At 35.5% G+C, this 19330-nt stretch overlaps 1 protein-coding gene across 1 annotated transcript in view; it reads right to left on the reverse strand.

Annotated features, from left to right (window-relative positions):
* Positions 1-19330, reverse strand: part of MIPEP (mitochondrial intermediate peptidase) — a 60370-nt gene that overhangs the window by 29234 nt on the left and 11806 nt on the right. The window contains exons 7-14 of the mRNA XM_034410347.3: positions 16444-16600; positions 15002-15050; positions 14416-14476; positions 13827-13879; positions 9216-9369; positions 8611-8688; positions 4804-5008; positions 2588-2697 (exon numbers count right to left, since the gene is read on the reverse strand). Coding sequence (XP_034266238.2) covers positions 2588-2697; positions 4804-5008; positions 8611-8688; positions 9216-9369; positions 13827-13879; positions 14416-14476; positions 15002-15050; positions 16444-16600 — 867 coding nt within the window. The remainder of the gene's footprint in view (positions 1-2587; positions 2698-4803; positions 5009-8610; positions 8689-9215; positions 9370-13826; positions 13880-14415; positions 14477-15001; positions 15051-16443; positions 16601-19330) is intronic.

Here is a 19330-nt window from a genome sequence, read left to right on the forward strand (position 1 = left end):
CACTTCTTAGATCTCCTTTTTTTGTTCTGCAACCAAGAATCTTTGATGAAAAGCTTTTGCATAAATTTTTGTAAAACTGACATAATTAGGAGCACTAAATCAATGCAACACTTTTCAGTGAGCATAACTAATGAAGAAGAAAGCAAGCATGTTTTTGGCTCCACTTCTAAGAGGTTGAAAACAAGACTTTCCTAAAACAAGATAGATTGTAAGCAAGCCACATTATCATAACAAACAACAGGTTTACTCTCAGACTCTGATTACGCATATTTATACTTAAAACTGCAAAGGATAAAACATTCAAACAATCATTATTTTTAAAATAATTTCATTTTTTAAAAATATACATAAGAGGCACATATTTAAAATCATTACAACAAAAAAAGCAGTTTCAGGCATGAATCCTAATCCTGTCATCCTGTCTATTCATCAAGTCAAAATTAAAGTTGATTCAATTGCTTCCTGGTGCACAGCAAGTTTATGCCAATCAGTTTCCACCACAGATCAGACTTTGGAATATGTAAGAAATGAGTTCTAATATGCTTGGCTCCAAATTTGTGAAGTAAAAAGAAACAAATTCTGTTAAGGCATTCGAAAAAATTAAAGAGATGGCCATGTAGTAAACAATAAGCCTGCAAACTGAATCTATGGACCCACTTCAAAGAAAGCATGTTTACCATTACTCTGTATAAATAACTCCTGGATGCATTTTTTTAAAATTTACCATTCAATTTTATAATTCCAGAAAGTGATTAAAAAGTTACAATTTCCTTTGTAACAGAAAATATCTATGTGAAGTTAATGTTAAATGCTTAGGTTTGGGAATATTTTTAATTTGATAAGCACTATTGTATAAGCAGTGGCTTAGTGGCTAAGATGATGAGCTTGTCGATCTAAAGGTTGGCAGTTCAGCGGTTCGAATCCCTAGTGCTGTGTAACAGGGTGAGCTCCCGTTGCTTGTCCCAGCTTCTGCCAACCTAGCAGTTCGAAAGTACATAAAAAAAATGCAAGTAGAAAAATAGGGACCATCTTTGCTGGGAAGGTAACAGCGTTCTGGGCGCCTTTGGCGTTTAGTCATGCCAGCCACATGACCACAGAGATGTCTTTGGACAGCGCTGGCTTTTCGGCTTTGAAATGGAGTTGAGCACCACCCCCTCATATAAATGGGAGTCGGGAACGACTAGCACATATATGAGAGGGGAACCTTTACCTTTATTGTATAAGCAAAACACTTCCAAAAACTATTGGAAATAAAACTGCATGGACTCAAAGACTACGTGGATCATTTCTGCTCCAAGGTAGAAAAGGGTTTTTGAAGAGCATGCGCACTGATATTACACTTCGTCGTACCTCTTTAGAGAAGTTGTGTCTTTTTATGGATTTGCTTTGTAGCTCTGCAATCCTGGAAAATATGTATTGGGAGATATGGAGACACTGGCAGCCTGCCCATACTGACTCTGAAGCATCTTGACATATGCTGTCAGCACTTCCTTACTTCAAACACATTCTTGGGAAAATATGCAGCTTCTTTAAAATGATGCCAAAAGTTGTGGCATGCATGCCCCCACATCCCTTCTGGAACACCTTTTCTGCTATATATCCAAAGTGCAGCACATTCACGTACAACAAGCAGATCTACCGAAACATCCTCAAGGACAGTCATTCCAATCTAATTTTTCAACTAAACTTTATAGAAATAGTCCCTGACCTACAATCTATTCAACGTTACAACGACGCTGAATAAATGTGATAATGAGCAGTGGGCACTTGGCAACTGATTTATATTTATATCCAGTTACAGCAATCTCACAATCACATGGTGGCCATTTGCAATCTTCCCTACTGACTTCTGTAGAAAGTCAATGGAGAAGCCAACGGGGGAAGGTCACAGGTTGCTGGGGTGTTTCCCCCACCCTCATGACCTACTTCAGTCCCTCTGTGCTGTTCCACACCAGCAACTCACATATCCTTTGCATCCTCATGCACCTTCTCTGACCAATGCCACACCTGGTGTACCCCTTTGCGCCCTCTCTAACCCATGCTGCACCTCTCACAAATACCCTCCAGTAAATACTGGCAGTAAATATTTACCTGCCTGTTAGCCTGGAACTTGCAACTTCCTGCCAGCTTCCTCCTTGGCTTTGGTTGTGGGAAGCCAGCAAGAAGTTGCCTCACATAACAACCATGGAAAACCAATCAAGACTGCAGAGACTTGCTGTCATTAAGTGATGGCAGTCCTGCTTTACGACCATATGGTTTAGTGACAGAAATTCTGTTTCAACTGCCATTGTAAGTCAAGGACTAACTGTATGTCTGATCCTGATAAATAAGGAAAATATGCTAAAAAATACTGAGTATTTTGAAACAGCCTTTACCATCCCTAGCCTATATAATGCTTTGAAAAATCCTATAATACATAAAAAGGTAAGGTAGCATTGATTTGTAAGTCCGTTTTGGGAAGAGTGTTTAAAAGACAGACTGAACAACTACACTTCTGTTTGTATAATGGTTAATGGGAAAGAATAAAATATTTTTTCACTGAACATTATGTACTTGGACTAATTTAGGAAAAAAAATGTTCTCCTACCTGACCCGTTTTATAATGTCTTGCAAATTGGTTCACCACTCGGTAATCATTTGCGAAATATTCCATTAAGATAGAAGGAACTTCAGCAAAGTCAGTAGAACACCTTGTACCTATAGAAGATGATATAAAAAAATTACAAAAATATATATAATAAAAAATAATAATACACTGGACGCTAAAATATTTCTATTATTTTTTTCTGTCTCTCTAAAAACTTTTCTCAACTTTCCATTTTGCACTCCTGATAAAGCTGCAATAACTCATTGTCATGTAAATATTTCATTTTATAGTATCACTCTGTTCATTGGCAGGAAAGCTACATTTATACAGTACTCCTACATATTTTTAGCAAATCACAAAGTAAAACAAAATATTTGAACAACCGGGTGAGGCACCTTATGAAGCTGTGAATCACCCCCTTTTATAAACTTAAGCCAGGCTGCAGCAAATCTGATCTCACTTTAAACATCAAATGTCTAATTGCCTTAACTCTGTGCTTACTTAAAATATCAAACTATGCCTGAGAATTTAATCCTGTCTGCAAATATTATCATCCACATCTGTCTAATGAGATCACATATCTAACATTCATATTGTTTCCTTTATTGTTTAAGATGTCAATCATTCAAAGAACAGGTTTTTCGGTTTGCTGCTTCTTTTCGACTATTTCAAGACATCTGATGATGAAATAATTTCTTTCTATCAAAAACATCATTCCTCAAATCAAGCTTTTACTCTATTATAATTGCCTATGTGCTTCAAGCCTTTCCAGAGTGCCACTTTCTGGAGCAATGAAAACAGTATCTGTTATTTTTCAAAAATTGTACCCAAAACATCCTCAGAAAAGGATACTTTTTGGAGAGGGAGACTTTCCAAAAGACACAGCATTATAACTTTGAGATGTTATTTCCATCATGGCTAAGAGAATCCTCTGTGGCTGGTGGTCTATATCAGGGGTCTCCAACCTTGTCAAACCTGTGGACTTCAACTCCCAGAATTCCTCAGCTTTGCTAGCTGAGGAATTCTGGGAGTTGAAGTCCACAAGTCTTAAAGTTGATAAGGTTGGAGACCCTGGTCTACATGGAATATAGATTTGATTTTAAAAGTCCTGAGTGTGTGTCAATACACTGTGTGCTGTAATTCTTTGTTAGTGTGACACAGGATTTTTAAGGTAATCTTTAGGTTAAAGGTGCTGGCTTACACTGGAAAGGGCGCCATATTGGCCAAAATGTGTCTGAAGTGTCCAGTACTGTTCTTATGTTATCAGAAATATGATTACAGCTGGTAATCCAGTTTAAACCTTATCCACCTTACGTGAAAGACTAATGGTAGGATGGCTGGCAAAGTTCAGTATCTATGACATCTTATGGAGAAAGCATATCATACGCAAGACTGAGATGCATGTGTAGGAAAGTAAAAGCTAAGACATGGATTAACAAAAGAAACAAAAATGCGCTCAGTAAATGCCTGTGACCCTCTCCAACACTGGAGGTTTTAAAGAGGAGAGTGGACAGCTATTTGTCTGCAATAATATAGGGTCTCCTGCTTGAGTAGGGGGTTGGACTAGAACAAGGATCCCCCAATCCACGGGCCGTGGACCAGCAGCAGTCCGCAGCATGCCAGAAACCAGGATTTATGAAATTACCTGGATTTATTTAATAAGTAAGACTGTATGTTAATTGACCCATGGTGGCACAGTGGTTAGAATGCAGTATTGCAAGCTAACTCTGCCCACTGCCAAGAGTTCGATCCTGACAGGCTCAAGGTTGACTCAGACTTCCCTCCTTCCGAGGTCAGTAAAATGAGGACCTATTTTGTTGGGGGCAATATGCTGACTCTGTAAACTGCTTAGAGAGTGCTGTAAAGCACTATGAAGTGGTATATAAGCCTTAAGTGCTTTAGCTATTGCTATTAATTCATTTTGACACCTCTCTGCTACTAAGCCTATTTTTAGAAGTTTTAAAAGTTTTCAGTGGATGTAGTTGTTTTGTTATGAAACACAGAGTGACTAAAAAAGGACCGTGCAGACCTAATTTGTGTCTTACTCAGACTAGAATATTTATATTGCTAGGAATCAGTTTCTTAACACGACAGAAGATCGTGTTAAACATATTAGAAGCCAGCATTAAACAAGGAAGTTACCTTTTATATGCAACAAGAACCAATATGTAGTGTACACGTCATAAAATACTTGGATTTTAATATTGATTGCTTACCCGTGACGTGTTGATAACGTGTTCTTCCCAGCATAGAATGCATAGCATGTCCCATTTCATGGAAGAGATTCTCCATCATTCCAGGAGTGAGCAACGTTGGTGAACCATTACTGGACTGAGGTAAACTTAGCATAATGACAACGACAGGAAGTTGATATTCTCCATTTTCTTGCAGTCTGCCTCCACGGATTGTAAAATGACAATCCTATATTTTTTAAAAAAAACACACACATACACACTCACATAACCATTCTCTATCAGAAATATTCAACATTTTGCCATGTTAATATCTTAGAGTCATACCAGCACAATTTGTAAGAGTCACGAACTGTTTATAATTATTAGCATTATCTTTTAATTTTTGAAATATATCAAAAATAATGTTGAATTATGACTAAGCAAAACAAGGCCTTTTGCAGGACTTAAACTTCTACATATTTTATACATTTCTTTTCTAGCTTACTTTTAATTTCAACTGAACACCAAATCCCTGAATTAAATTTGAATGAAATTTAATGCACGCCTGCCAACCGATATTTAGTAAGTGTGTTCTCTGGGCTTTGGGAGATCACACTTTTTGTAGATGATGAGTTATTTTTGAAAGATTATAGAAATTCCTATCTCCACGAAGCATTTCATTCCAATAGTACATGAGAATTTCCTAATTAAAGTGCCTTTTGGGAAGCTATGGGGACTTCCAGAACAAGGGAATGAGGAAAGCTCCTTCCATGAGCTTTCACTCAAGTCATAGATCCTAAAATGTAACGCAGTATAATTTTATACTTTTAAACATATTCTCACCAAGAAAGCAATACTTTTGCATAGGACTCTACTATCAGATCTAAGAATGGGACCTGATATGTATATTGCTTAACATAATGTTCCAAAATGGCCAAGAACAAGCAAGAAATATCTAAGATGATAGTGTTATTAAAACATGTAATTAATAGACAAAATTTTATATCTAATGCAGGAGTGAAATCCAGCAGGTTCTGGAGAACTGGTAGCGGAAATTTTGAGTAGTTCAGAGAACCGGCAAATACCACCTCTGGCTGGTCCCAGAGTGGGGTGGGAATGGAGATTTTGCAATATCCTTCCCCCAGGAGTGGGGAGGAAATGGGGATTTTGCAGTATCTTTCCCCTGGAGTGGGGTGGAAATGGAGATTTTGCAGTATCCTTCCCTTGCCACGCCCACCAAGCCATGCCCACCAAGCCACACCACGTCCACCAAACTTCGCCCACAGAACCGGTAGTAAAAAAATTTGAATTTCACCACACTACTGATTTTGTAATCTAATTTAACCATCTTTGAAGGAAAAACAGTTTCCAAACATATTCATTCTGATTTGGAAAAAGTATAGTTTTTAATATTACCATTCATTTTAAAATTAAACCTTTCCTTGTGCAGCTGTGAGAACATCCTCCAGATATTACTGAACTACAATTCTCATCAGCCCTAACCAACCATTTCATTTATAATAATGAAAAATTATAAAAGTTATAGTTCAGCTACATCTGAAGAGATATACCTAAATTCTGATATAATAGAATTCATTAGTAGAGTTATATCTACTTTTCTGTCCTTAAAAATATTCAAAGTTGAATGAATACATAAAGAATAATTTATTTTAATTCCAATATGGTTTTTGTTTCAATCAAGGAATGTTGTCATTTACAAAAGGCTTACTGGATAATGCTATTTGAAATAGGTTTTGGTTTCAAATGCCAGTATTTGTTTCTGATATAACAAGGAAAATAGGAACTCATGCTCCATTGATCTTTCAGAATATTGACTAGACTAGACTAGACTAGACTAGACTAGACTAGACTAGACTAGACTAGACTAGACTAAACTAAACTAAACTAGAATTCTTTATTGGCCAAGTGTGATTCGACACACAAGGAATTTGTCTTAGGTGTATATACTCTCTGTGTACATAAGGCGAATAAAATATATTCATCAAGAATAAAAAGATACAACACTTAGTGATAGTCAAGGTTACTAATAAGCTATAAAATCATACTAGGAAACAAATAAAAACAATATAAATTGAAAGATACAAGCAACATGGTTATAATAATAAGTGGGAAGAGATAGATACTACTAGTAAGGAAGAGAAGAATAATAGTAATACAGTCTTAGTAAATTATTTGACAGTGTTGTGGGAATTAGTTGTTAAGCAGAGTGATGGCATTTGGGGGGAAAAAACTGTCCTTGTCTCTAGTTGTTCTGGTGTGCAGTGCCCTATAGCATCTTTTTGAGGGTAGAAGTTGAAACAATTTATGTCCAGGATATGAGGGGTCTGTAGATATGGAAAACTTAAGCTATCTTCTTGGATATGCCTTAAAACAGGGGTCCCCAACCCCTGGTCCATGGACTGCTACCAGTCCACATCATGCCAGAAACTGAGCCATGCAACCAAATGAAGGCACATCTGCACCATGCAGGCAGCACAAGAAACCACACCCTCTCCTGTCCGTGGAAAAACCACTCTCCCTGGTTGGGGCCTGCTGTCTTAAGAGAACATAGCCAGTGGCCAAAATATTCTGTATGCACTAAAATGAAGAAAGCACTTTTAACTGTGTGACATTATATCACATAAGAACTAAACATTAAAGCATTCTTTCTCCAAAAGCTCAAAGTGATGGTTTTTTTTCATTCCCTTATTTAAGGTTATGTTAAATATTAAGTTGTTTCCAAAACAATGGTCACTGAAAGTCATCCTCTTTTCAGGCCGTAATTCAGGAGCTGGTCACCCTGGCAGTTCTGGATGTCTGAGGTGGCACAGAAGGAATTTGAAAGTATTTACTTCTAACGCAGGAGACGTTAGAAGGTAGGTAGGTAAAAAGGTAGGTAGTGTGTTAGGATATGGTTTGAGCCTAACTAGTTGTCCAGGCAATATATGTGTACTATACCTTTAATCTGAAAATATATTATGTTACTTTAAAGGTTTTCTTGTTGATTCATTGTAATGCTGAGTCATGCTGTAATTAGGTAATGACTGGTTGTGAGAGTATTTAAGCAAGGTATTGTAACGTATTCAGTTTGATGATGAAGCTGATATGATATGCTACCATTGAGAGGAGTTGCATTCTGCTAATCATCGTTTGATGGATCTGCTACCATCGTGGTTTGTGAACCAGAGTGAGTTTGTTATTCTAACCAACTACTGTTTGTTGGGTAAGAAGATTCTGTAACTACTGGACTGATTTAACTGGCAAAGACTTGGAATTTGTTTAAAGACTATGAGACTGTTTTTCTACTATAAAGTAAGCTTTTGATAAACCAGTTTGCATATCTCTTATTCATTGGTCTCAGCAACGTTTCCTTGTGCATTTACTCTGCTGGTTGGTAACACAACACCAATATCCTTAAACAATTAAACTGATCCGTTTGGGGGTACACTGGTATAATTTTAAATTGTTTTTTAATTGGGTTACTGATTTTAATTTGGTATTGTATTGTGATTTGTATTGAAGTTGTCTTTTTGTAAGCCGCCTTGAGTCCCTAGGGAGAAAGGCGGCATATAAATCGCAATAAATAAATAATTAATAAATAAATAAACATAGTGTATTCTGATTCTCAATCATCTGCACTATTTTGTATTCTTAAACATGTATTTTTGTATTCTTAAACATGTTATTATTGCAAAAATAATAGTTTTTTTTAACCAAATGTATTTTAATTTAAGTGGCATATCCTTGATTGGCTCTGAATAATCAAATACGTTTTATATTTTACCATGTATTAATTTTTGGAGGGTGGGGATGATAAAGTCAAAGTGATCGTTGATGTTAGAGAGTTACCTGATGAGGCTTGTCTGGCCTTTGAAAAAAGTCACAGTAAATATATCCCAATAATCCTTCTTGTTCATGGACAACTGCCTAAAAATAAAATGTGAAAGTTGAGAAATTTGCCATGTAGTGAGTGCTGATAATTTCATACCAAAAACTAAATATAAAAACTGCTTAACTGCATTCCACATTTGATTTTCATCTAATAATGGAGGCAGGTTGAAGACAGAATCAGCCTGAATTAGTTTTGTCACATGAACTCTTAGTGGAGTCCTAGCTGCTCACAGAAACCAACTCAGCAATTGCTAGAGCCTGAAGTCTACAAATGCGCATAAACCTAGTAAATCTGACCGGTGTTTTTTTCCTCAATCACAGATTTAACACTTCAATTTCAATAATTTCTCCAAGTTCTACTTAAATAAATTATGATTGATGAAACAGAATTTCAGCAAGATTAAAGCAGAACTAATTTAGCGTAGAGTCAACTCAAGTAGTATAATCAAAGTTTTAAACAGATAGTGGAGAAAGATTATTATTGTTATTCCTACTTTCTAGATGTAGTATCTTTATTGCTTTTGTCTCTTAACTTTGAGACAATTCGAAATTAAATCTCTTACCAGTTTACGAACATCCTCACACCACACTTCTCCCTTCTCAGGCTGTTCAGCATAAAGAGAGATTCCTAGAAGCTTATTGAACAAAATGTTCAGTCCATCCATACATGCCCCAAGAGAGAAAAAGGGACAATACAGACTTGGTTCAATATTATACCTAAAACATCCAAAAAGAACATGTATTACAAAAGAACACGAAGATATCCCTCTTAAATACATCACAAACTAGGTGACTTCAGGTCAGTCACTCTCAGTTCAACACACTTCACAGGGTTCTTGGGTAAAATAGGAGGTGGAAGGTGTATTGGATATGTTCATTGTCAATAAAGGCAAGATACAAATAAATAAAATAAAATAAAAATAAAATAAACTGCTATCTCATATACATGCATTTGCTAACGAGACTGGAATTTTAGGGAAATTGCTAGGCTTCTTCCCCAAATTTAAATTATGTATGAAAAAGACATTTTAGATAGTTTTATTTCCACTGCTCTCTATGCTTATTTGACTCACATCAATGAATATTCCTTCTAAAGCAAGGAAAGTCAACAGCCTACTGACATCACACTGGACGTTACCAATGGATGTGAGAAGTGAGGAGAGAAAACAGCTGGATGATGGACTCACACAACATCTTGTATTAGGCATGATGTCAGATCAGAATAGTTACACAAAACCTAATAAGCACATTCCAAAATATTAGTAATCTACAATATATTTGGTTGTCAATGTATTGATTATGCCATATGAAGTAAGACGACTTGATGGTAAAAAACTATCAGTGTTGAGAATATAGTAAACAATATAAGGACATAGTAACATCTACAAAAGACAGCTAGAAGATTGGCAAAATGCATCTACAATGACCAACTGGCAGTCAGAAAGTATGATGAAAACTTTTTAATTTCACAAATTTTGGACAGATTCAACCACAGTTTCAATCGGCAATCTGATAATATTTTAGATCAAGCCAAATCCAAAAATGCTATGGAATTCCTGGAAGCTTGGCATTCAGACATATATCATTTATTACTAAACATATAAAGGCCATTTAAAAGATATAATCAAAAGCCTTAAAACATTTTTTTAGAAATGTATGTGGCAGGTTACTTGCATAAGTAATAGTGGCCAATAAACCAGTTCATAAGAAAAATGTATAATCCCTATGATCAAAATAAAAGGCATAGTTAAATTAATCAAATACATGTGGGTGGTTTTGCAAATGCTTCCTGGGAACCTTAAGTATTCCCAAAATACTGAGCAGAGTATTCTTTTCCACCTTCTCTCTAATGTTCCTGCTTATCTTTATCTTTCTTTCTGGACTTGCAGGCCTTACAAAAGAACTATGGATTACAGCTATTCATTAAGCTTTGGAAATCCATCTGAAACCTGGAAGCATTTTGAGAATCAAAATGACATTCAAGTCTTTCTACAGCATGCAGGCTTCCTAATATAATGTAATGTAATTATTGTTGATCGTGTAGGTGTATTGCATTACATTGTAATGTACTGTATTGTAATAAATTGTTTTGCAATTTACATCAGAAGTAACATTGGACTAATATATCACCTAAACAACTGAATAGAAAACTTTTTATTGTGTGATAACCCAACATACATAGCAATAAAGCTGATAAATGAAAGAGGACATTGATTTATTTGAACTGAAATCCTGATTCACATTAAAAGAAACAGTTTGCAGGACCGGTGGAGATTTGTGAAGGGGAGAGAATCCAAGGATTTCAGTTTGGCTCAGTAAAATTTTTATAGGCAAGAAATCAGGTCAACTGGTCCAATGAAGTATGTAAAGTTTGTTCATTATTCTTATGAACAGCACGATTCAAACATTAAAGACTGTGCTACTAAAGGGCAATAATTTCAGTGGACTATGATAAACAATTATATCAAAGCCTGTATGCTTTCAGTGGTTTAAACAAAATACAGGCATATAAAATTACTCTCAATTATACTGAACGTTTGGGGGAAATATGTTGTGTATGACTGCCATCAACTTCACTGAATGGGTTTTTGATAGCCGTAATAATTATGAAAATTATTACGTTCAAATATCTATTACAAATTACTCAGCTGAGATATCATGTGGCATTCATCAACCACAGTAAAGATTCTGTATTGTGTTGTCAATAAAATAATAAACCTTTAGGTAAAGGGTGTTCCACTGAGTGGGAATTTACCACAGAGAGATCCTTTCAATTTTGCCCACTTTCTTGAGGATGGGAGGTTCCTCAGCATACTTTCTCTAGAGGTCCTGATCATACAGTCAGTTTTGGCCACAAAATTACCTCATCTTAGGCCAAGCTATTGGATTTAACTCACAATCACCCATGGCTTTGCGGTTAAGACACATTTTGAAGCAATATTTTCCACAGTCCAAGATCTACAGTGTATTATATACTGTATAGCCATTTCATGAACTCTGTTCCAACACAGCTGACCTGAATAAAGTACATTTCAATTGTGGTCTTTGATGAAGAGCTGTGTATCCAATTCTAATAACTCATCTCCAGTATGAATATACTGTAACACAATACATATACACTGTTCAGAATAGCCTAAAAGAAATGCATTCCTGATAATTTGGAAAAAATTAAGATAGCTAGGTAGGTACCGGTAGGTAGATAGAGGTGGAGGGAGATAGAGGTGGAGCGAGAGACTCTCCAGACTGTACCCTTAAATAGTCTTAAAAGATAATCAATGTCTAAGATCTTTAACCTACAATATTTATTGTGTAGCATCCATATGTGTGTATATGTGTACGTGCATTTTTCCTCATTTATAAACAAAATCTGAATGTATTTTTCATAATCCATAGAAATGCATACTTAGCTACCATTTTAACAGTTGAAATAATACAGACCACCCAAAAATGATCACCTAGACCTGCAGGGTGCCCTCAAACCAACTAAATTTAATTTGATGTTTGAGACTTTAAATAAGCAAACATAGGAAACCCTGCTCAGCTTCATGGGATTTATTCCTAAACATACTATTACAGCCTTAGTAAGAAATACAGTCTATCAAAAGCTTATGAATTGTATCCTCAAAGCACTTTTTCAATCAAGATTGGAAATTAGCTAATCCATGCACAGACCAATCCTAATTGATTCATAGCTATGTCTTAATACGTCCTGTAGGATTTATTGTCAAATAAATATATACAGGATTGGAGTCTTATAGCAGACGCCTGAGCATGTTTCACTAAAATTAAGTCCTGTGCTAATAAATTACGTTCCAATAGAAACAAATATATGTAGCTCAGGGTTGAACTGAGTCCTTGGTGCTCTCTGGGCTTGGTTGTTTGCTTGCAAACATTTCATTACCCAAATAGGTAACATCATGAGTGCTAGTGAGTGTTGGGTTTGCTCCCTGTTTTTATACAATACTATAAAAACCAGTGTTGGTAGGGTGTGTGGTTTTCTCCTTGTAGTTCCTTGATAAGGATATTGTTTCCTGCTTGTTTATTTGTCCGCTATTAATTCCCTTATCTGGATGTTGGCAGCTGGACAGGATGTTTTCTGGTCTTTTTTGTTTTCTTCTTAACTTTTTTAGTGTGCATTTTGAATGGTGTGTAAATTTGGTTTATCTCTATATGTCTATGGAAGGTTGACCTGTCTGAATGCCAAACTTCCAGGAACTCCCTAGCATTTTTGTTTAGCTTGGACTAGGATTCTTAGTTTCTCAGTTGAAACTATTGTTGAATCTGTCTACGTGTTGGGAGATTAAGGAGTTTTCATTGTGTCTGGGGTTCAAATTCTAAAGCCTCACATTGCCTGTTTCTGGTACAAGAAAATACACATCTTAATTAATTAAAAATGGTCTAGCAATTTTTAAAATATATGCAGCAAACTTATTTTTCCCAAGAACTTTATTTTTTACAAAAGTCATTTATTAATTTAATTGCATTACTTCAGCTTATATGCTTCTCTGAAAACCCAAAGCAGTTTACAATTATGGTATTATATTAAAATACACAAAATTAATTGTATAAGCTGAAACAAAAAGTTCCTAATGTGTCACCATCTGGGCAGCAAAATCCTTCGGATATCTCTAAATGCCTCTCTGAAAAACCCTGCTTCATGGTTCTTCAAAAATATAGTACTGAGGGGATTTTAATATAGAGAGTAAAAGCAATAGTATCACAGACCATTATTTAAAAATACAATTCTGAGTAGAACGCAAATTACACTATTTGTACGTGATAGTAAATCTAAGACTGCTCATCCAAAATAAAACTTTACAGTTGTGAAAAAAATAGTGAAATTTAGGCAAGAACTCCCCCTAGTGTTGAAATATCTGAAAATGCTATTGCTAGGCTAGGCTGAAAAGATTTTGCTGTACCCGATAAGATTTACCTGTTTCCTTGCCCTTCCAAAACAATTCACTGCAGTTATAGGATCCGCTGAACTGACTCTGAAGATACCTATTGGTAGATTTCTCTGCTATTTGGTTTTAAGTTCCAATTTAAAATACCTTAAATTATTATTTGGACAGGAAGAACCCAAAAAAGGAGTTATCAGAGAGTGAACCTAATCTTTCATGCCTAACAACTCTTAATAAAAACTAGAGAGGTTATCGGAATGGCCCAATGCTCACCTCTCAGCACGCAAGACACCACTAAGGTATGGATGATCCCAAGGCATTAATTTCTGAAAATGAAAGAAACCAAATTTTGAAACACTAACGAAGTATTTTAGCAGGTATCACGCGGGGGTTAACTTATTATGAATGATATTATAATATACTTTACATAGGGTTGTGTTTCTGAAAGCTTTAACCTTAGTTTTTGAATACACACACTATTTTAAGTCTGTATAATTAAAGTTTTAAAAATATACAAAAACAGAAACAAAAAAAAAAGATAATGACTCAGTTAACTTTATAAAATTTGTATAGTTTTTCAAGTCTGATCTCATTCTTCTCAACCCTGAAGAGGTTTAACTTAAGGTATCATATTATATTTTCTATCTTAAGTTTTTATTTGTTACGTTGAAAGTAGTATCTATTTTTCAGCATGTTATTTCTTAAAAATAATAATCTTGAAACCAAATGTTGAAATGACATGAATACAAAAGAAAAAGGAAAGTTATATATCAAGTCAATTTATTGTTGGAATTATTGGAAATATTTTTCAAATTAAGGTTCAACTTAGATTAGTTATAAGGAGAAAAAATGCATCACTTACTGCTTTGAAAGGATATAGTTTCATTTTCATACCTTCCATCATTTCAAAATCCTTTTGAGTGCTACAAAACAATTTTATAATTAACTTTTCTTTAAATAATTGTAATTAATTTGTATAAAGATAAATATAACTCAAGCAGAAACAGAATAAAATGTTGTGTGAGAGAGAAATGCAATTTCTTCATTTCTTAGGACTGTTCCAGTAACATATAATACTAAGAAATTATATGGGAATCTTTCCTTCTTCCCATTATTAGAAAATAATTAAGATTTCAGAAATGTCTTATCATTATCTTAGGACAGAGCCTGAGTGGCTCAATATCATCTAGCTGGCTTTGTGCCTAAGGCAGGACTAGAACTCAGGTCTCCTAATTTCTAGCTAATATTACACCAAGCTGGCTCCATAAGCATTTATATTTAACACCTTTTAAAACAGTTTAATATTTTAATCAAGATTTGAAAAAGAAACTAATAAGAAACCTATTTTAAGTCCTATTACTATAAAATTATAAAAGGATTTTTGCCTTGATACAAGACGAAATTGCTTATTTAATTAATAAAATTAAATTTGAAAAAAAAATACTCACCGGCTGGATAATTTATCTGAAAGCTTTGTTAGAAACTGCATTACTGTCTCTAAAAAAAGAAATATAAGAAACTTTTAAGAAATAACAACACAACTTTAGGCTTTATATAAAATAAACATATTTACTAAACTGCCTATAATTAAAAACCGAATTAAAATCATACTGAAAAAGACTGAATATATTAGTAATCAGTATTTCAGTACTCAAAATTGCTATAAACAATACTACAACTGAAAATATATTGGTATATAAATCCAAATCTCTGAAGATAACAAAGGTTATTTTGAGCCCTGTGGAGACGGACACAAATAAAATAAATTTAATAAATAGTGATGTTTAATACTGCATATAAGATGTTATGGTAGTTGTTGCTTACCAACTACCTTATTCAGCTATCGTTTGAAATTACAAGGTACTGTTGCCTTTTAGCCTAGCATCAGACATGACTGAAGGGAAGAGGGTTTTTCCATGAAACAGGAAGTTTAAACCCTGACTTCTAGGGAGAAAAGGTGTCAGTCCTGTCACATGATAGTCAGTTACAGTCAGTTTATGTCCTCTGCTTGACATGTTTTTCTTTTCTTTTTATTGTCCCTTGCAGAAAGTTTGGAGAGAAAAGAATTATGAGAAGCAGGCACACTATAGATAATATGCAACAAAAGCAATGTGCTGGCAGTTGCTAGTATGTTATACAAACAGATCATTTTGGGAAAGGTGAGAGGGGGAGAATTACAGTTTGTGCAATGTGTGTTCACGGCTGCTGGTCTCAGTAAATTACTTTTGATACGTCTTTTCCTTGTGTGTCTGATTATTCTCTTGTAATCCCTTTCTCTCCAATGAATGTAATATATAAACATTAATTCCTTAATTATCCCAGGATGAGCATTCCAAAGGGTGGGAGAGCAGTTAGAAAGCAAACAAAAAACAAAAATGTGAAACTGTTTAATCTTGTCAGTTTTGAGCTGGAAAGTAAGGAGGTGGCATTAGCATCTGTTTTGCTTAGGGACAGAGATGCCAGTGCCAATTGTGGTTGCTAAACGTGGACTACCTGTATTAGTATTTAAACCAAAACATGGACTATTCCCTGAACCTATACACGCAAAACCAGCAAATTTAATATGTATCAATAACCAGTGCAAAAATGACAAAGTATAAAACAATAAAAGTGCTTCTATTTAATGATTTTATTGACATTTGGTTACTTGGAATCTGTTTCTGCAAAAGATCAAATTAACATACAGTGTTGATCATAGTATGCCGAGGTGGCAATCTACTTTAGCAAAAAGTTATTTTTTAAAAAATAAAATCCCATAAACTTCTAGAAGATTACAAAATGTAACCATTATATTGCTAGCAAAAAGTTGGTCCTAATTCCATGCAGTAGCTTGCATAGCCAGCACTGACTCTCATCTCTCCTAACTCTTTCAGTGGAAAGATTCATTTACCTGGGGTCTGGGCCATTGTTCCCTGAAGAGCTCGATGAGCAAATGTATCATAGCCAACTAACTGGGCCAGAGTATTTCTACTGGCAAGCAGTTCATCTAAACATTGCAGTTGCTGACCATTCGGGTATAAAAAAACTTTGTAGGCGACTTCACGTACCTAGTATTAAACAACAATAAAAGCAATGAATACACATAGACACAAGCATAATTAAAACCAAAATAAATGATAGTAAATCACTGATAAGTGTTTTTTGTCAGGGCAACCTGGTCTATCCAATTATGGAACAGAGCATATTGCTTCCATCCCATAATTATGTAGATCAGGTTGCCCTGACAAAAAGTCTTTCCCCTGGTATAGCCAACAAAGGAAGGAGAGCTTGTGGCTTAGAGGTTAATACATCTACTAATATGCAAGTAGCCTGGGTTTGAATCCCAGAAGGGTATGGCTAGCTGATGAGAGCTAAATAGCTAGAAACAGGTCTATACCAGTCTCCCTTTATTTCGGTAAAAACATAAATTTAACACTAAAACACTGACAGTTAAGCTATCATCTGCATGTATGAAAAAGCTTCTATATTAGAGGAACTCCAAAAAATAAACAGTTTACAACTATGCACTCAATTTGTTGACCTCAGTTAGCAGATTTCAGGTGCAATGTCCATCTGTTCTCCCTCTGTGATAATGAACTAGTCCTTTATTATAGAATGAAAAGACTGATCAATATTATTCCATATGACGAACGAAGACTATTTTTATGTATATATTTTGTATTTTTCCTCCTTTTGTTTGTATTTATTACAAAGTACCTATTTGGCCATGTCCTGGGGTGTTTTAAATTATAACACTGCATAGTTTAATTTGGTGGCTTCAAGATACCAAAAGAATTAATAACACAAGTCCTTAAACAACATACTTAAGAGCTCACTTATTATTGTTCACTATTCTCCACTCTTCCCCACTGCTGCTACTACTCCTGCTACTCCAACTCTTGCAAGTAGTTTTAAAAAGCCCATCTCTTTCTGGTTGCTTTACTTCCACCAACATACACCTTCCTTCCCTCATGTGTATCACAGCCTTGATAGTCAGCTTTGCCGTGCTGATAAGTGAACTTGTGAGAAGGCTTAAAGAGAAGGGTGCTGCAAACAGCACAGGTGCTAGCAATTTTCTGGTCAGCCTGTTCTCTCACAGATTGTCAGAAGATATAGCCAAGAGAAAAGAGCTGGAAAGGGTTAACACCACCTTTTTCTTCCTACAAGACAAGGTTAAGCTTCCTGTCCCCCTGAGGAATCATTTTCCCTTCAGTCACATCTAACACAAGGCCTGAAATGGAATGCTCTGAACAGCAACTTATTGTTCCAATTTACAAACCTGAAGAACTTCTGATGGAGGATTCTGGCTGTGTTGTATAATTAAGCCTCAACCAAATTCTCAGAACCAGTAGGAAGGCTTTCATAATTGAGTTTAATGCATGTATCCTAAAGTTTCAATGCCCAATGAATCTATTTTATCCCTACGCCTGAGGTTCTAGCTCTCCAAACTCCATTTTTCTTTAGCACCCACCCCAATGCCAGAAAAAGTACAACAGAGATTACCTCTTCTGCAGTATAAATTATGTTGTGTTCCTGTGATTAAGCTCTGCTTGGTCCCTTAAATTCTGAAATATCCTCCTTTTTCTTGGAGGCAGGTGATGAAAGAAACCTATCATTCGGCTCTCCTGTACATTCTAGTTCAGGGGTCTCCAACCTTGGTCATTTTAAAACTTGTGGACTTCAACTCCCAGAGTTCCTTAGCCAGCAAGGCTGAGGAATTCTGGGGGTTGAAGTCCACAAGTCTTAAAGTGGCCAAGGTTGAAGTCCCCTGTTCTAGTTCATTCTTGTAAATTAACAATACCCCTAGAAACTAGTGCTTCTAGTCGTAATGGAGTTTCTCAGATCACATGCCCATCTGGGAAGTAATGGCATCATGCTAAGGGCCATTTTGATTCTTGCCTCCTTTGCCTCACTATAGAATGGGTGCTTTGGTTATTAAGGATGGCAGTCCCAGACATAAACATCTTTGACTGCTTTCTATCAGAAACAAGGCAGAGGCCTCAATTTTTGATAGGAAAAGAAAATGCAGGACTTCTTTGTTTACACTTGATTCTTTTTCCTTCCTTCTTCCTTTGTCCTTCAACATATCTCCATATTCAGCATCCTCCAGCTCACCAGACTACACTCTGTTAAAGTAAGAAGAAACCTGGGAGCTCTGGGTTCTTGATTAGGATGTTGCTTACTATTATCTTATTTGTCTGAGTTGGTAGTTCCTTGATTGGCGTATTATTTACTTCTTGATTATTGTCGGTGTTAATCTTGGTGTTAATCTCTGTTCATCTGGATGTTGATTGCTCGTTTTGGTCTTTTTATTTCCTTTTTAGCTTTTAGGTTGTCTCTTTTGAATGGTATGTAGATATAGTTGATCTCGATGTGCCTGTTGATGGGTGATTGGTAAACAAAGCCTAATCAAGGAACCACCAAGACCACTCTACCGACACTGACAGTGTTAAACCACTAGTATATAAAACTATTGCCTAGTTTGGTAATGAAATGCCTGCAAGAAAACAACCAAACTCAAAGAGCTCCAAGGATCCCACAAAAAGAAGTCTTCTAAATTAGAAATGGTGTAGTTAAATGTTTTCTGTTGGCTTCACCTCTGGAGATTGAAAATTGAAATTTTCTTCTATTTACTACTGATGCTTCCACAAGTGCCCCAATATGTAGAGAATATTATAATAAAATGAAGAATTAGCAGCACCTTTTTTCCTTTTCTAATCATAAAAATTGAACTCACTACCCCGTCCACTTTATACACTAGAGCAGATGTAAATTTAAAAACAATTTGCAGCTCTCCA

This window comes from Pantherophis guttatus, chromosome 5 (assembly GCF_059756535.1).
Source record: "Pantherophis guttatus breed Tessera chromosome 5, ASM5975653v1, whole genome shotgun sequence".
NCBI classification, from domain to species: domain Eukaryota; kingdom Metazoa; phylum Chordata; class Lepidosauria; order Squamata; family Colubridae; genus Pantherophis; species Pantherophis guttatus.